The sequence below is a fragment of the Amblyomma maculatum genome, chromosome 4 (assembly GCF_055883805.1).
Source record: "Amblyomma maculatum isolate TAMU_Amacu chromosome 4, ASM5588380v1, whole genome shotgun sequence".
In the NCBI taxonomy this organism is placed as follows: domain Eukaryota; kingdom Metazoa; phylum Arthropoda; class Arachnida; order Ixodida; family Ixodidae; genus Amblyomma; species Amblyomma maculatum.
This window is the reverse complement of record NC_139347.1, coordinates 52,045,724-52,060,473: the sequence shown is the minus strand read 5'-3', so window position 1 is coordinate 52,060,473 and position 14,750 is coordinate 52,045,724. Positions and strand designations below refer to the sequence as shown.

Below are 14,750 nucleotides of genomic sequence, written 5' to 3'. Positions count from 1 at the left end.
ACGCATACGGCCATTAGATGATTTCCCGGGAATGCAGGAAAGATTTGCAATTGCCGGAAAGGGACAATGCTGGAAGCGTATGCGGCGCGCACGTGCACTTGGGTTTCTGAGAAGTAAATCCACTTGCCGGAACCAGCCTATCGCTTCTTGGCTGAAGAATAGAAATGTACCTCTTCGCCGTTCCCAAGCTTTTCCCGCCAACAAGTGACCAGGCTCAACGAAACAATGCCGGGCCAGTCAGTGCTTCAGACCATCAGTGCAGTGATGTGTTCGATTGGATGCCGATATCTGAGGGGCGTGCCCTGGATTTGGTTGGTCAGCATCTTCAGAGAGGGGCTGGACATAGGGGGTTTTAAGGACGCTGCAGAGCACGAAATGGCTCTGAGCCCTGGGTAAACGGCTCATCCAGTCGCTTCTCGCTATGAACTCTTAACGCTTGCCATTTTGCTGATGTACCCTTCTTTTTCTTGTAAATAATCTTGTAAACAAGTTTTCTCAAAGTGCCATTAGACCTGCTTGTATATATTTTACCAACTTCGAAGATTCAATCCTTCATTAACCCCGAGTCTCTGCACGCTACCAAGTGAAGGCCGGGTCGACATAGCCCCAGCGTCACGACACCGTGCGAATTTCGTAATTTAGCATCCTTAAGATTTGCACTTTAGCTCTGGAGCTTTACCCGAGTATCTTAACCCCGCAGAACACTGAGGAGTTTTGTATGACTGTTATTATTACGTGTGCAGAGTAAATACGTTTTTTTACTAATGTTTTTTCTCAGGCGTTGAAGTTTCCATCATCGTTAATCGATTGCCCGCTAAGCGGCCTAAATATGTTGGCTCGCTGTGTCATCGATATCCCGCATCTGTGATGACTCGAGTTATTTAAAGTGGTCCTGGGTCCACACTGGGCATGAGGAGATGGAGACACCGACTCGGGCTATAATTTTAAACACATTTAATTAAAAAAAAAAAAAACTGGCTTAGTTTCGTTTACGGCTGGCCGTCACTGCATGGGATGCGTCGCTGCGTATTGTTTGCCGATGCAGCTCGGAACATTTCAATATCTCAATACTCGCTGTTCTGTCGTCGCGTATCTGGTGCACCAGTTTGTGGCATAACGCGCTCTTCTTCAGCTTCACATGAGCCCTGCGGAGGAGCGACGCTTACAACTTCCGAGTAAGCCACGTAATGTGAAACCACACAAGGAAGCTTTGAACAAAAGGCAGATCGGTTGGTTCATATTAAGAAATACAACAGAGAACGAAATTCTGCAATAGGCCCTGTGTTTCCCCTTTACTTATCAGCCCTAAAAAGCATCGCACTCTCTGTGGGGGCCGAGGTCGCTGAAGTGCACGACCGGCGTTCGTCGCGAGAGCTTGGTTGTCGAGCTCGGGAACGGGTTCTATGGCCGCTACGGCATGGTGCAAACGTAGAGATGGCTCCAACCAGCGGTACGTAGGTTTAATTTAGCGCTCAACGAGCGCCAGCAATAACGGAGTCAGCGTTTATGTCATTGTAAGCGTCATTACGTAAAGGGGGAAAACAGTTGGAATCACAGCGGCGGAAAAGAAAAAAAGAAAAAAAAAAAAACTCTACAGAAAACCTCTATCTTAGAATCTAAATATCTCAGCAATATATTCCTTCTCATTTGCGGCCGGGCAAGCGACAACAAAGTTACGAAATGCCGCACTATCGTATTTTGATAACGCAAAAGTTGTGACAGAGATACCGGCAGTGTTTCTTTAAGGTACACGATCACACGACAGCTGATGAGCAGCTACGCGCTCTTTTCCTTAGAAACGAGCAACTGCGCTCGGAAGTGAATCGCGCTATACGCCACCAAGAAACGAAATCCGGACAGATGGGGCAAGAGAAAAAGGACTGCCGCGCTGACTACTGCCGTCACACCAACTCGATCAAAAAGTTTTATCGAACTCTCATCCGTTGGGGTCGGGATTTCGTCTAAGGTCGGTGCTTCGCTCATCAACGTGGTCGAGCACAACATGCGAATCTGGACAAACCCATACTTCGCATCGTTTGCATCCACTATCTGCCACGCCCGCTATGCGGCGCACATATAGCAGTAGTAGTAAAGACTTATTGAGTAAAAGACTTTATTGAGTAAAATACTTTATTGCACATAGTATATGTACACGCAGCAACTCGAGCTTCAGCTTTGCGAACCGTATTCTGGGCTGGAATCGGGCGCCGCTAGCTCCAAGCGGCCCGCGCGACTGGAGCCTAGGCTGAAGCGGTGGCGTTGGCAGCACTGCCGCGTATTTAGCGCGTGCGGCGGCGGCGGCAGCGACCACGAGGACTCCAGGCGCGCACCGTAAATCTCGGCGGCGGTGCGAGCTCGCGCGGCGCTGTGACAAAAAGGCGCGGCCCCTAAATCAACGCCCACGGTACGGACCCCTCCCTCCTTTCCCTCCTTCTCATCTACTATCCTGCGCTCACCAGTCTCCAACACCACCATCAGGAGGAGAGGACGAGTTTGGAGTGGAAGGTTTCGGCGTATGTACACCACGCCGAGGCCAAGGCGACGTTATTTCCTCGCCTCGAGAGTGCCGAAATACGGTCCTGACACGGCTGAGACATCAGGCTTCCAATGCGTGATTATTAATAACGAAGGACAGCCCTCTTGATGGAAACAGACCAGGAATTCGAACCAAACGACCAACATATAATGTTAGAGGAGGTCAGTATAACTGTCGACTAGAGAGCAGAAACTCGATGTTTCCTTAAAAAGATATACTATACAGAATTTGCTGCAATCAGGGCGCCACTAAATGCGTTCACCCTCAAGTTCAATTAGATGCGCGCTTCGCCGCGTTGGATGAGGAAAGGACGCCAACGAACGGAAACATAGTTAATCATGGCCATAAAAAATAACAGGCATACTATTTGGCAGTGGAATTGTCGCAGACACCGCCGCAAAAGGCCGGTTCTGCAGCAATCCCTTAGTGGCAAAGACAGTCTGGAAGCAATCGCATTCCAAGAAGTGGGAATACAAGCCAGCCTAACGGGGTATTGAGCTTTCTGTACGGAAGGAGAGAAACTGCGGGCGGCTAAATTAATTAAAAGAAACAATAGCAATCAGGCATGACACGGAGGTTAAAAACATTGACCACGTCTTCGTCAAACGCACACCAAACAAGAAGACAGAATGAAACCTTTCCATCCTGAATGTATACAGTACTCCGCGGCAAAGAAAGGCCAAATTCGGCACGTTTTACCAAGAGACTGAATATTGCCAAAAACAAGCGTTGATCGTGGTATATAGGCGACATAAACGTTCCACACCCAGCGTGGGACGGCAGGCAAGAAGATATAAATGGCCGGATCCTCTGGCAAGATGCGCAACAGGCAGGTCTAACGCATGCTAACAGACCCACAGAATCCGACCCGAGGCGGAAACAGCGTGACTGGAAACACTCCTCCGGAATTGACCTTTCTCAGCCATTTCAATGACGTCACAAGGTGTAACACGAAAACCTAGACAGTGACCACTACATTGAAACGGCGGTGGAAACAGGACCACGAAAAACCAAAAGGCAAGCTAGGCTGCACTAGTGGATTGGGAAACCTTCAGAGGAATCAGAAGCCGAACAGAAAGCGGAGAAATTACAAATATAGAAGAGTGGGCAATAGCGCTTCGGGCAAATGTTAAAGAAGCAACAGAGGTACCCGAAGAAGCAGGTCTGGAGGGGTAGACAGCCGTCTTCTGCACTTAAGGCCGGTCAAAAAAGGATTAGAGAAGATAATAAAACAACAAAGATGGAACAGGACCGTACGCCTTATAGAATGGCCCGATTCAACAAATAAATAGAAGAATATGCACTTTAGCTATGTAGACAAAATTGGGAGTCTACATGCAATAGCACAGAAAGATCCATACGAAAACCTGGTAGCTACTGTACGCTCCCTCTAGAAGCCGAAATGTTGCAAGTCTGCGCCGAAGCAAAACTTCAAAATTATTGTCCATTCCTACGAGGGGCGGAAAAGGAACTCCCTTGAAGAACTATAGGCACGCGCTATGTGGGAGCTCCTGTCACTGAAGTACTCCCAGACGATCACGGACCGCCAAGCCGGGACCAGAATAGATCTCCCACAGAAGAAACAGTAGTCAGGGCTGAAATTGCCCGCCTTAAAACAGTCAGCAGCGGGGCCATAGATGGACTGAGCAACAAGATGCTAAGAATTCTGGACGAAGACTAAATCGATACTCTCGCAAGATACATGCAAGATTGCTGGTGACGAGGACGACTTCCGACCATCTGGAAGAAAGCGCAGATCGTCATGATCCCCAAACCTGACAAAAAGCTACAGATTGAAAATCTGAGACCAATTTCTTTGACATCGTGCGTGGGGAAACTCACAGAACACGTGATCCAGACAAGACCAAACGGATTCATGGAAGATAACGGACTCTACCTCAACTCTACTGGCTTCAGACCTGGTCACGGAGAAGCTATAAGAAACCTTGAAGGTTGCACTGAGCAAACGATACGTCTAATTAGACGCATCGCTAATCGCAAGTTGGGCATGAGAGAAGCCAACCTCATAAGACACGTACAGGCTTTTGTCATCAGCAGGATCGCCTACGCTGTCCCAACTGCGAGAAGGCTAATATTAAAGCAATCACAAACCGGCTAAAGAAGCTGGGGTTCTGCAATACGCTGGCAGAAGTGATAGAGGCCAACCAAATCTAACAATACGAAAGACTGACAAAGACCCGGACGGGAAAAAAAGATACTGCTAAGACTTGGCATTCGATATGGAAGCCAGGGAGACCAGAAGACGGATGTCCCGATGGAAGTCAGGAAGTGCTTTAAAAAATCCGCCCGCTGCCACGGAACATGGATCTAGAGCATCACCAGAAAAAAAGGAAGAGGATATACCAAGGAAGACAGGACGTGACGCTGCCGAGTATGAGGACAGACATGTTATGGTTGCGGTAGTAACAGATGATGGACAAAACCTAAGAATAAGTGGCTTGGCCAGAACGAGCTTAGCTGACACGGCTTAAGAGGTTGCCATTGCCCTTGCGATAGCAGGGACAACGGTTACTATACAATTATAACTGATTCGAAAACAGCAATATGCAATTTTCTCAAGGGAAGAGTCTCTCCACAGGCAAAGAGGATACTGGAAACATGTCAGGATGATAGACTGATCCGGCTATATGGGTACCAGCCCCCTCCCAGCTTCAGGGAAATGAGGGAGCTCATAAGCTTGCCCTCGGTCTCACCTTTCGGGTAGGCTCTGACCTTCAGTACGCTCTTAGCAGGGACAGGCTAGTCAGCTATAAAGAGATTACAGAGCACTATCTGCTGAACAGGGTAGAATACTCAGCGGCAGGTAGGACACTAAATCTTATCGTAAAACAATCGCGGAGGAGGAAGGCTGTTCTATAACTGTTATTATCGAAGCTCGATCACTACTAGAGTGGTGCCAGTTTCACAACGGATGTACCCGATATCCCACAATGACTGTGCTGGTCGGGACACATCCTCACGCTGGCCCTTTCTGACCACACCAATCACGCTTTGTTCTTACTGATCCTTTCACTAGCAGTGCATTGGTATTCCGCTATAGCAATTAGCGAGTTTCCGACTTTAGAAAATTCGATTCCCCGCAGTGCACGCGCACTCTCGGGAAAGTGCAAAAGCCGACACGCTGCTCGAACGGACGGATCGCCGCGCGTTGCCGCAAAACGCGGAATATGGGACACTCACTTCGTGACGCCAGGAAGATCTCGAGTGCGATGTTCTGCAGGAGGTAGCGCCTCGAGAAGATGGCCCGGATCTCGGAGAAATGCCACTTGCCATGCACATGGTCGCAGTACTTGATCGCCTGCGCACAAGAGAGGGGAAGGAAAATAAGCGAAAGGATCAGGCGAGGGCACAAAATGTTTCCTTTTTTTTATATGTACTCTTCTTGCTTTATTTTCCGGAAAGTACCAGTACCCAGACAACGTTACAGCATGCACGCGAGTACACACGCATGTATACAGTATCCCAGAGTACACACATGCACTCACAGAGTACGCAACGCAAAACACAACCTCCTTTTAAGAGATGCCGTGCATGTTTGACAGGGGCTCCTTTTTTTAATGCCGCTTTGTCAGGCCTCGAGGCGCTGCTGCAACGGACACTGCGGAGCACGGTGTGAACTGCGTAAGCCTCGAAGCGTGTGTGCTTTAGCTGTGTCTGTGTTGTTCGCTGTTAGCTTGAGGCCCTTTCGCGCCCGTGTCAGCGGTCAGCGCGGGCGCTATACAGCAGTTAATCGCAATCGGAGTGCCACTCACTCGTGTGAGCGCGCACGTATGGCGCGAGATGCTCACAGCTATTGCACGACACGGCGACCGCCGCGCGCCACACAAATGGCGTGACCACTAACCAGAAAAAAACAAAACAAAAACAATAAAGGTAATGGTCGCTGTTCCGTGCGCGGAGAAAGAAAACTCGCGAAGAGCGCACGTGAGGTGAGGCGTCCACAGACGCGGTGCTGCTTCCCGCGGCCTCGTTTCCCCAGCGACCGGTGGCAGATTGAAACGCGTGTCGCTGCAAACCGCACCTACAGCACCGCTGCCGCGGAAAAGACGGGTGGCGGCGAGAGGCAGTCCCGCAATTTTCTAATCGCACCGGGACATCAATCAGCGCACGCGGCCGGGCGGGCGGACGGGAGCGCACTCGCGTGCCCTGGAAGCGTGTGTTGCTCGCTAGACAACCGCGCACTGTGGGGAAGCGGCCGCGCTGTGGGCGCGGTTAGACTACACTACACGTTGAAAGATTGGAGGCTCGCGCACGTTAGCAGGACAGGAAAGGAAGACAGCCGGGGCCGAAATGTTTCGCTTCCATCCTACTTTCCCTTGTGGAGGTGGCTCGCCACTTCACGGACAGGCGTTAAAACGTGCTCACCCCCCCCCCCCCCCCCCCCCCCCCTCTTCCTCTTCTGTATGTTATCCCCCTACAATTTCCGCCCGTCTGAATCGCGCAGCACGCCCGTGGAGTCCTCTCGGTACAGCGCGCCACACATGAACACAGTTGCGCGATGCGGCAGGCAGATTGGACCTCGGGCTCCTGGTCGCGCCAGCCCGTGGCTCCGAACTTAGCACGCGACTCGGGCGCGCGGTTCGCAACGATGCGGCGCCAGACCCTGTAGAAGGAAAAAAAAAAAAAAAAAAAAAAAAAGAACTCGCGGTAAGCGCCGCTGTTATTCGGAGTGCGTTCATTAGGCAGCACTCCATATGGGATGGCGGCGGCAACGATAGCATCGTAACAGGAACCGGCGCAGCGCGTAATCGTTCCCGTTCATCGGCGCCGCGTGGTCTTTTCCCTCCCGCAGGGCGCCCTGGGTGGGTGTCCCGCTCGCACGCAGCGGCGGCGGTGGTAGCTGGTATACGTGAACCGGGCGTCGCTGCCGAGGCGCTGAGCGGGGCAGGAATAGACCACTCAGCGAGCCGTCCATCTCTGTGTGTACCCCGTTGTGCGGACGAACTGTGAGGCGTCGTGGAGCGCGCGTGTTCGCTTTCTCACGCGCTCCCGCTGGCGATGGAGCGCGACGAGTGAGGCGCACAGCAGCAGAAGTCGAGAAAAAGCGGAGATAATGCGCGAAAACATTCTCAGGTTTTCTACCATTCCCCGCAGCGCAAGAAAAAACAGCGAAAGACGTAATGTTTTTTTCTTCGTTCCTCCCTGCCAGTCTCGTCTGGACTGCTACGCCAAGCACGCAGGAGCCAGGATGCATTGTCGAGGTCACTGAGGCCGAAATCCTCTTCACAAGCAGGAAAACACTGCAGTGTTCGGCCGCGCTCGCCGTGATGCAAGAGAAACGTTTTATCGACGTAAGGGCAGTGGAAACCGCTAAATGCTCTCTACGACGAATGAACCCAGGCCTATGCGGGATTGAGGTCAAAGAAGAAAGTTGTATAGAGAGCTTTAGCGCTAGCTGCCGATATTGCAGATAAATGCCACAATTTTCATGCCCTTCCCAAAACGTTCCTTCCAAAGTGCATCCAGCAAGCCGAACTACTTCCTCACGTAAAGCGTCCCAGCCTCGATAAACCTTGAGGACAGAGCAACATGGCTACCGCTCGTTTTCAGATAGGAACCTCCGCCTTCTGGTAACTTTCTTCGACAAGGCCCATTTCATTCGTAACAAGAATAAAGGAAACAAATCGCGTGTCAGCTCCCCACGCAGTGGGTACATTCTCGGGAACGACGCTGGAGCTCGCAGCCCAGAACCGGGAAGATAGGGAGGGGGCTCTAATACGCAGCACATAGCGAGGCGTATTAGCCTTCAGCTCCGTCGCCGACGGCTCTGACGTCAGGCCGGAGCAGCATCCCCTCTGCGGATGAGGCGCATCAGGCGAATCCAATCGGAAAGGAAAAGTGCACCATGCCAAAGCGCCGCTCGCAGGTCAGCGCAGCGCGCTGTTTTAACCGACAGCGCGCACGCAGCAGCGTCCATTATGTCCCATCGTCCTCCTCCGCAGACTGCGAAGCACGCGTTTCAGACTGAAAAAGGGTCGCCGGCGGCACGCTAGTGCTCCAGCGAGAAAGCGTAGTGGCGCGCACTAATCCGGTTAGGGCGCTGCTTCCCGCCGCTGCTTGGGGGCGGCGGCACGCGTGTTGCAGTGCGCAATCACGTGATCGATACAGCCGGGGCTCTAATTCGATTTCGACTCCCCATCCAAACCACATTAGCCTGACGCGGCCCTGGACGCGCGCAGCGCAAAGCGCCCCGAGGCAAGTTTTCCTCTCTGGCGGCGGCTCCGTGGCGTCAAAAGCATAACGTCCGATAGTTGTCCCAAATTCGCGTCCTGGCAGGACAAAGTGTCGCTTGCGTACGAACAATCGCAGCCGCTGCCGCCTCTCGTTCAAATACTAACAAGAAACTTTCCGGAGTATACTTTTCCGCGTGACGAAAATGCTCCATCTATAAGTGGGCCAAGTATTTTTAATAGGATTTAAGTCTTCGGTCGTCGGCGTATGCTCCCACGGTCACATATAGACGACCAAATTCCATGGCCCATCATGTCCAAGACAAAGAAAACGATCCTGAGCTCTGGTATGTGTTCCCTTATTTATATGCATGGTATTCAGCATAGTCCGCGCCTTACTGTTGGGAACCACAAAGGCATGCATGCATGACGAACATCCTGTTCTGGGCATCTCAGCTCGAACCGTTCATTGAAACAAGTGCTGGGCTGTATTCAAGCTCACCATATACACAGTCTCTATGACCTGTGCGTCACTCTCAATGAGAAATTCCACCTCCGCTCAACGGCCCATATGTACAGTGAAGGCCCGACCACCGCACGTTATACGGAGTACAAAGGTAAGTTAATGGGCGCGCCAATGTGTAGCGGATAAGGTAGCACTTTCATTGGTTAACAAAACAGTCGAGCAAGACGGCACCCTGGCCTATGCAACGTGCACGATTCCCCTTCCACACACAAAAAGGCAAATAAAGTTAAAATATTTTTTTTTATTCGAACATCTCTATCATGCTTCTGCTCTATTGGGCTACTACGTAGGTGTGTGTGTGTGTGTGTGTGTGTGTGTGTGTGTGTGTGTGTGTGTGTGTGTGTGTGTGTGTGTGTGTGTGTGTGTGTGTGTGTGTGTGTGTGTGTGTGTGTGTGTGTGTGTGTGTGTGTGCGTGCGTGCGTGCGTGCGTGCGTGCGTGCGTGTGCGTGTGCGCGTGGAGGAAGAGGAGATATAGCTGTTACGTAGCTCGGCGCATGCCCTCCTCTCGTACTATGCGATAAACATAGGGCGCTTCTTTTTTGGGTAAAACCAGATGTTACCCAATTATTGCACTCCAAAGCTGTTTTAAAGCTTGTTGATTCATAGCGAGGATGAATTTTCGGGAGAGTTCGAAAATTAAGAAGCGAGATGTTGAAACACAGACAGAATCATTGTCAGTTTAAGCGGATACACTGACGACGTTTTGTTCCACCGCTCTTGCTAGCTTAAAATGGCCTCTCCGATCTAACGAACGTTTTAGTAGTATGAAAAGGCAAGTAGGACTTATTTGGACATGAATGTGAAGCAAGAACTTCAAGATATATTAATTAATAAAAAAGAAGGATGCCTTATTTCGTCATAGTTTTCAGTGAACTTTTCACTGCCATATCATTTTAGAAATAACGGGCAACAAAATCACGATCTTTTGAGCCGTGCCTAGAAATGAGTGGTGATCTTGCTTTTGCATCTGATGCAAATAATGATCCAGTGATCCAGGAAGAAATATCGTTAACCTTATTAGCTATTTATTTCTGAATTAATTCTCGTACACATATCTGGGGTGGGAAAGAGAAAATGGCATATCATGAGTCCCGATATGGAAGCTAAAAAAAAAGTAAGAAAAAAAAAACGATACACACCACAGCCAAACGGCGGATGCGCGAATGAGCGAGCGTCTAGATATCCAGCATCGGTTTCAATATGTTGTTGTTGCTATTGCGACTGAAGGAAGAAGGAAAAGAAAATGACCACGCCAGGGTGGCGCAGTGGTTATGGCGCTCGACTACTGTTCCCAAGGAAGCGGGATCGTCGGCGGCCGCTTCTAGATGGAGGCGAAAAGCAAGGCGCCCGTGTGCTGTGCGATGTCAGTGCACGTTAAAGAACCACAGGTGGTCGAAATTTCCAGAGTCCTCTACTACGGCGTCTCTCATAGCCTGAGTCACTTTGGGACGTTAAACCCCACAAACCAAACCAAAAAGAAAATTCACGGGCCTGCTACTGGCTCTGTAGCCGAACCACCTCCGCTAAAGCATGGTGGAGTATGCCACCTGGAGCACAGCTATAAAGGAGAAACTTCACATCTTCACTCGGGAAAAAAGCACCGTGTTCAGCATTACTACGCGTGCACCACGCCTGGGACTGCATCCACGCTCGTCCGCGACTTCACTCGGTTGAGCGACGCACCGGAAACACCGGTGCGGTAGAAAGCCCCGAGCGAAGAAAAGCCAACTGTCACGCAGGTCGCGAAGGCGAGTGTCCACGGCACACCACGCGCGTGCATTTCCGATAACTAAATCGTAAATTCGCTGCCTGTCGATGGAGCTCTATCACTGCAATCGCTGGTGACCAGCACAGTGATCGCGTCGGAAGAAAAACGCTTTGCGATCGAATGCGGAGACAAAGACGAGTAGAGGCGCGCACGGCTCCGGCAACGTTCCTCGGCAAAACAGAAGCCAAAGAGGAAATGACGCCCGAGTCAAGAGAGGAGCAGCTACGAGGAGACTGAGCAAATTAACTGATGGGCCGCGCGCAGACGGCTACGTGGACGATTGGGAGAGGGCGAGGGTTCGCGACCGGGCGCGTGCGCTCCGACGAACTGCGCACGGACAGCGAGCATCACCGCAGCTTCGGCGTACCGGAGACAGTCGCCGGCTGGCGCTTGCTGACAAACGGCGAAGGCTCATCAGATAAAAACGACGAGACCCGGTGTCCGCGAGAGACGGACTGCACCTCCGACGCAACTGCAACGGAAGAAAACAAAAACAAAAAATAGTCTCGCAGGACTCCTTCTTCCCATGCATCGCGGAGCCTTATCGGTGGCCGGCATCCCGCGGTCCGCTCCCGCCGCCGAGAAGTTCGCAGAGCCTCTTCCCTTGTTAGTCCCGGCTTCATGAGCGCCAGCAACAGCCGCAGGAGAGGCGCCAGCGAACGCAAAAGCGGACGGGACAGAGACGGCGCTCAATCTGCGCAGCAGCGCGGTCTCTAATCTCGATCCTGCATCTCTCCTCCTCTTTTCTCAGTTGGCGGAGAATATAGAGAGAAACAACGGAGACATGCGGAGACCTCCATCCTTCCTTCTTTCCTGGCTTCTCTTGTTCTTTTTTTCTTTTTTTTTTTCCCCCCACTGCAAATAGCCCCGTCGACTCCGATGTGGAGACGATTCTTTTCCGCCAGAAAAAAAAAAAGAAAAAAAAAAAGAAAAGGGGGGGGGGGGGGGGGGGGGTGGGTCTTTTAGTCTTGCGTATGTGGAAAGAGAATCGCCGCTCATACGTGGGATCAGTTTACCCGCCTTGGCATCCCAGGAGAAACATCGCCACCAACGAAATGCAAACGCCGCTGCGCCGTATACTGGTCAAGGCAAGCGCGCGTCTCTGAGCGACCGGTCCGCAATTACTCATTTGGATCGAGGGTATATGTCTTACGCTGGCAGCGATTCAATCATACGAAGCAATCTGATAGTTCCTGCTCGGCTCCGTTGCGTTTCGCATTTATTTCAAGTTCGGGCGCAACATACGGCGGTCGCAATGAATCCGCACTGAACAAGAATTATTCGGTTGCGTGTATAGTCAAGACTCACCTGCGCGTTAAGGTGAACGAACAGCTTTGCTGCGCGCACGAAGTTTTCTCAACAGTGTCCTACGGGCGAATTTTTAACGAGGATAAGGAAGAGGTAGAAACAAGCACAGGCGTCGGCCTCGAACTATGAACCAGGCACACAGCTGTCACATATTTTCAATTGAATAACTTTGGCATTTCTCCAATGCAGAGCTGTCAAACCATGTGCATTGGCTGCTCCTTAGTATAGCTTTTAGTGTGTCATGACTCACCACTTTTGAGAGTCATGAATAGACATTAGTCATGGTCATCACTTTTACTTACACAGGCCATGGACTTCATAGTTAGTAGATATCTCCGATCGACTGACCCATGACTCATGACCTAAACTATAATGACTCATAATGACATGACTAAGCATGTCATGACATTTATATACCACTTTTAATTACACACACATTCATGATTACTGCCCCGTCTTAATGTGACGTAATATCACACGTTACATTTTGCTTCCGTGTTCTGCGGACAAGTCTTCGCAAACATAGCCAAGAATGTTTTTGCCTTAATAAGCGCACTATTGCCCCCCCCCCCCCCCTTTTGTTTTTTCATCCGTTGCGTACGGCCTATCATGGAATTAACAAGGCATGCACGAGAAGCCCACATGTATCTCTGCCTATCGGTAACATACAAGCCGCCAGTGAAATAAAATCTCCTCGAGGATTTTGTTGCTGCATGCAATACAGTGGCTTGAATTAACCTTAAGTCTGCGTACAGTCAAAGAAACATCCTGCGCTCACAACATCATCAGTCGACCACTACTGAGAATACGTTTCAGCGAACATTCAAAAATTCCGAAAAATAAGGAGCGCAAATTATAAAAAAAGAAATATATTTGCAGGAAGAAACAATCAGCCTCGGCGGGCTATATTTACCGCAGAACTCTTCTAGTCGTAGAGCTAATGAACTGGAACTTACTAATTGTAGTGACATGCCGCTTCCAATTCGAACTGCAGCGGTATTGTGCCACGTCATGTATACGATATTCTGTTCCGCAGTCCGCTACAAGGAAAAGCACAGCCATTGGCAACTATAGCTGGTCATCGTTTTCGACAGCGACGAAGCAAAGTCCATGAGCGGACTTCCCGTCAGCGCCGAACTTCTTGTGTGCCCAATGTTCTCAGTTTCGGCTTTGTTCGGGGCTTTCGAAAAACAGTTTTCCTTCGCTTAAAAACCAGATACAGCACCGTCTTGTTCACGGCCTCGAATCCTATGCTGGCACTAATTACCAAACTGCGTTAAAGCTTTATATAGCTGCATAATTAGCACAACTATAGTTGCATAATCAGAAACGTTCTGTAGTAAACTGTGTCCGCCGAGGATTAGAGTTTGTCATTTTTGTTTTGTTCTCAAATAATTATTTTTTAGAATTTTTGAGTGTTCGCACAAACGTACCCAGAGAAATAGCTCTACAATATGCGATCCGCTTCTGAATGTCTGCACTAACTCGAAGAGGCCTCTCGTTACATATAGGATATGACGTCTAGAGGAGCGAAACGCGTGCAGGGTCAAAGCACGGCAGGCGTATACATTTTTGACTGACAGCGCATAGACAGCTTCGCGAGCACCAAGGTGTAGACGCGTGACGGCTGCCGACGGCGAACATAACTACGCGGCAATTATTTTTTATGCGGCCGTGTTTCAAAACATACACGTCGCCGCATTTTGTTCGCCCGAGAGTGTGAGTCCCTGGCTATGTCATTTTGTTTTGTGCCGTGGGTCTTTGAGCAGTACACGTTTTACGAGGCAGCAGCGCCCTCTGCTACAGAGTGGAACGCCCTCGCCGTGCACTATAGACATCATAACGGTGCATACCGCTCACACAACAAACCGAATGACAGCTTTTGACACGAGGGAGGTAAAAAAAAAAAGGAAAAAATTCCTAGACCGGCGACTGATAAATGCGTCCCGTTACCGTTATATCACTTGCTCATACGTATGAGGTCGGTAACGGCAACAAGAAACGTCGTTTAATTCACTCCCCACTGTTAAAGGGAACATGAGACCGCGCGTGGCTGCCGCGCTTTACAAAACACTCCCGACAGAGCCGGCGACAAATGATCGTACATGACGCATGCGCAGTAAGCACGGCCGGCTGCTCTTCCCGAGCATGCACATGGCGCCGTCTATTCTCGCCAACTGTCGGTGGCAGTGCTCTGCAAATGATTTACGCCACGTGAATACACGTTCCCTTTAACAGTGAACCATACTGTACATTTCACGTAGCTAAAACACCCCCCCCCCCCCCCCTTCAAAGAAGTCGCGGAATGAAGGGTAGGGGGGGGGGGGGGGGCTGAACCTACTGAACAGAGTATATATGTGCCATGATACGAATACAGTGTGCTCTCGCTAAAGCTGCCTCTAATCGAGTGGGGGCGCGCTT

At 50.5% G+C, this 14,750-nt stretch overlaps 1 protein-coding gene across 4 annotated transcripts in view; it reads right to left on the bottom strand.

Moving 5' to 3' along the window:
• Positions 1–14,750, bottom strand: part of rg (A kinase anchor protein rugose) — a 286,244-nt gene that overhangs the window by 47,097 nt on the left and 224,397 nt on the right. For all 4 annotated transcript variants that reach the window (XM_084601425.1, XM_084601427.1, XM_084601426.1 and 1 more), the window contains exon 38: positions 5,738–5,855. In XM_084601425.1, the coding sequence (XP_084457551.1) occupies positions 5,738–5,855 (118 nt within the window). The remainder of the gene's footprint in view (positions 1–5,737; positions 5,856–14,750) is intronic.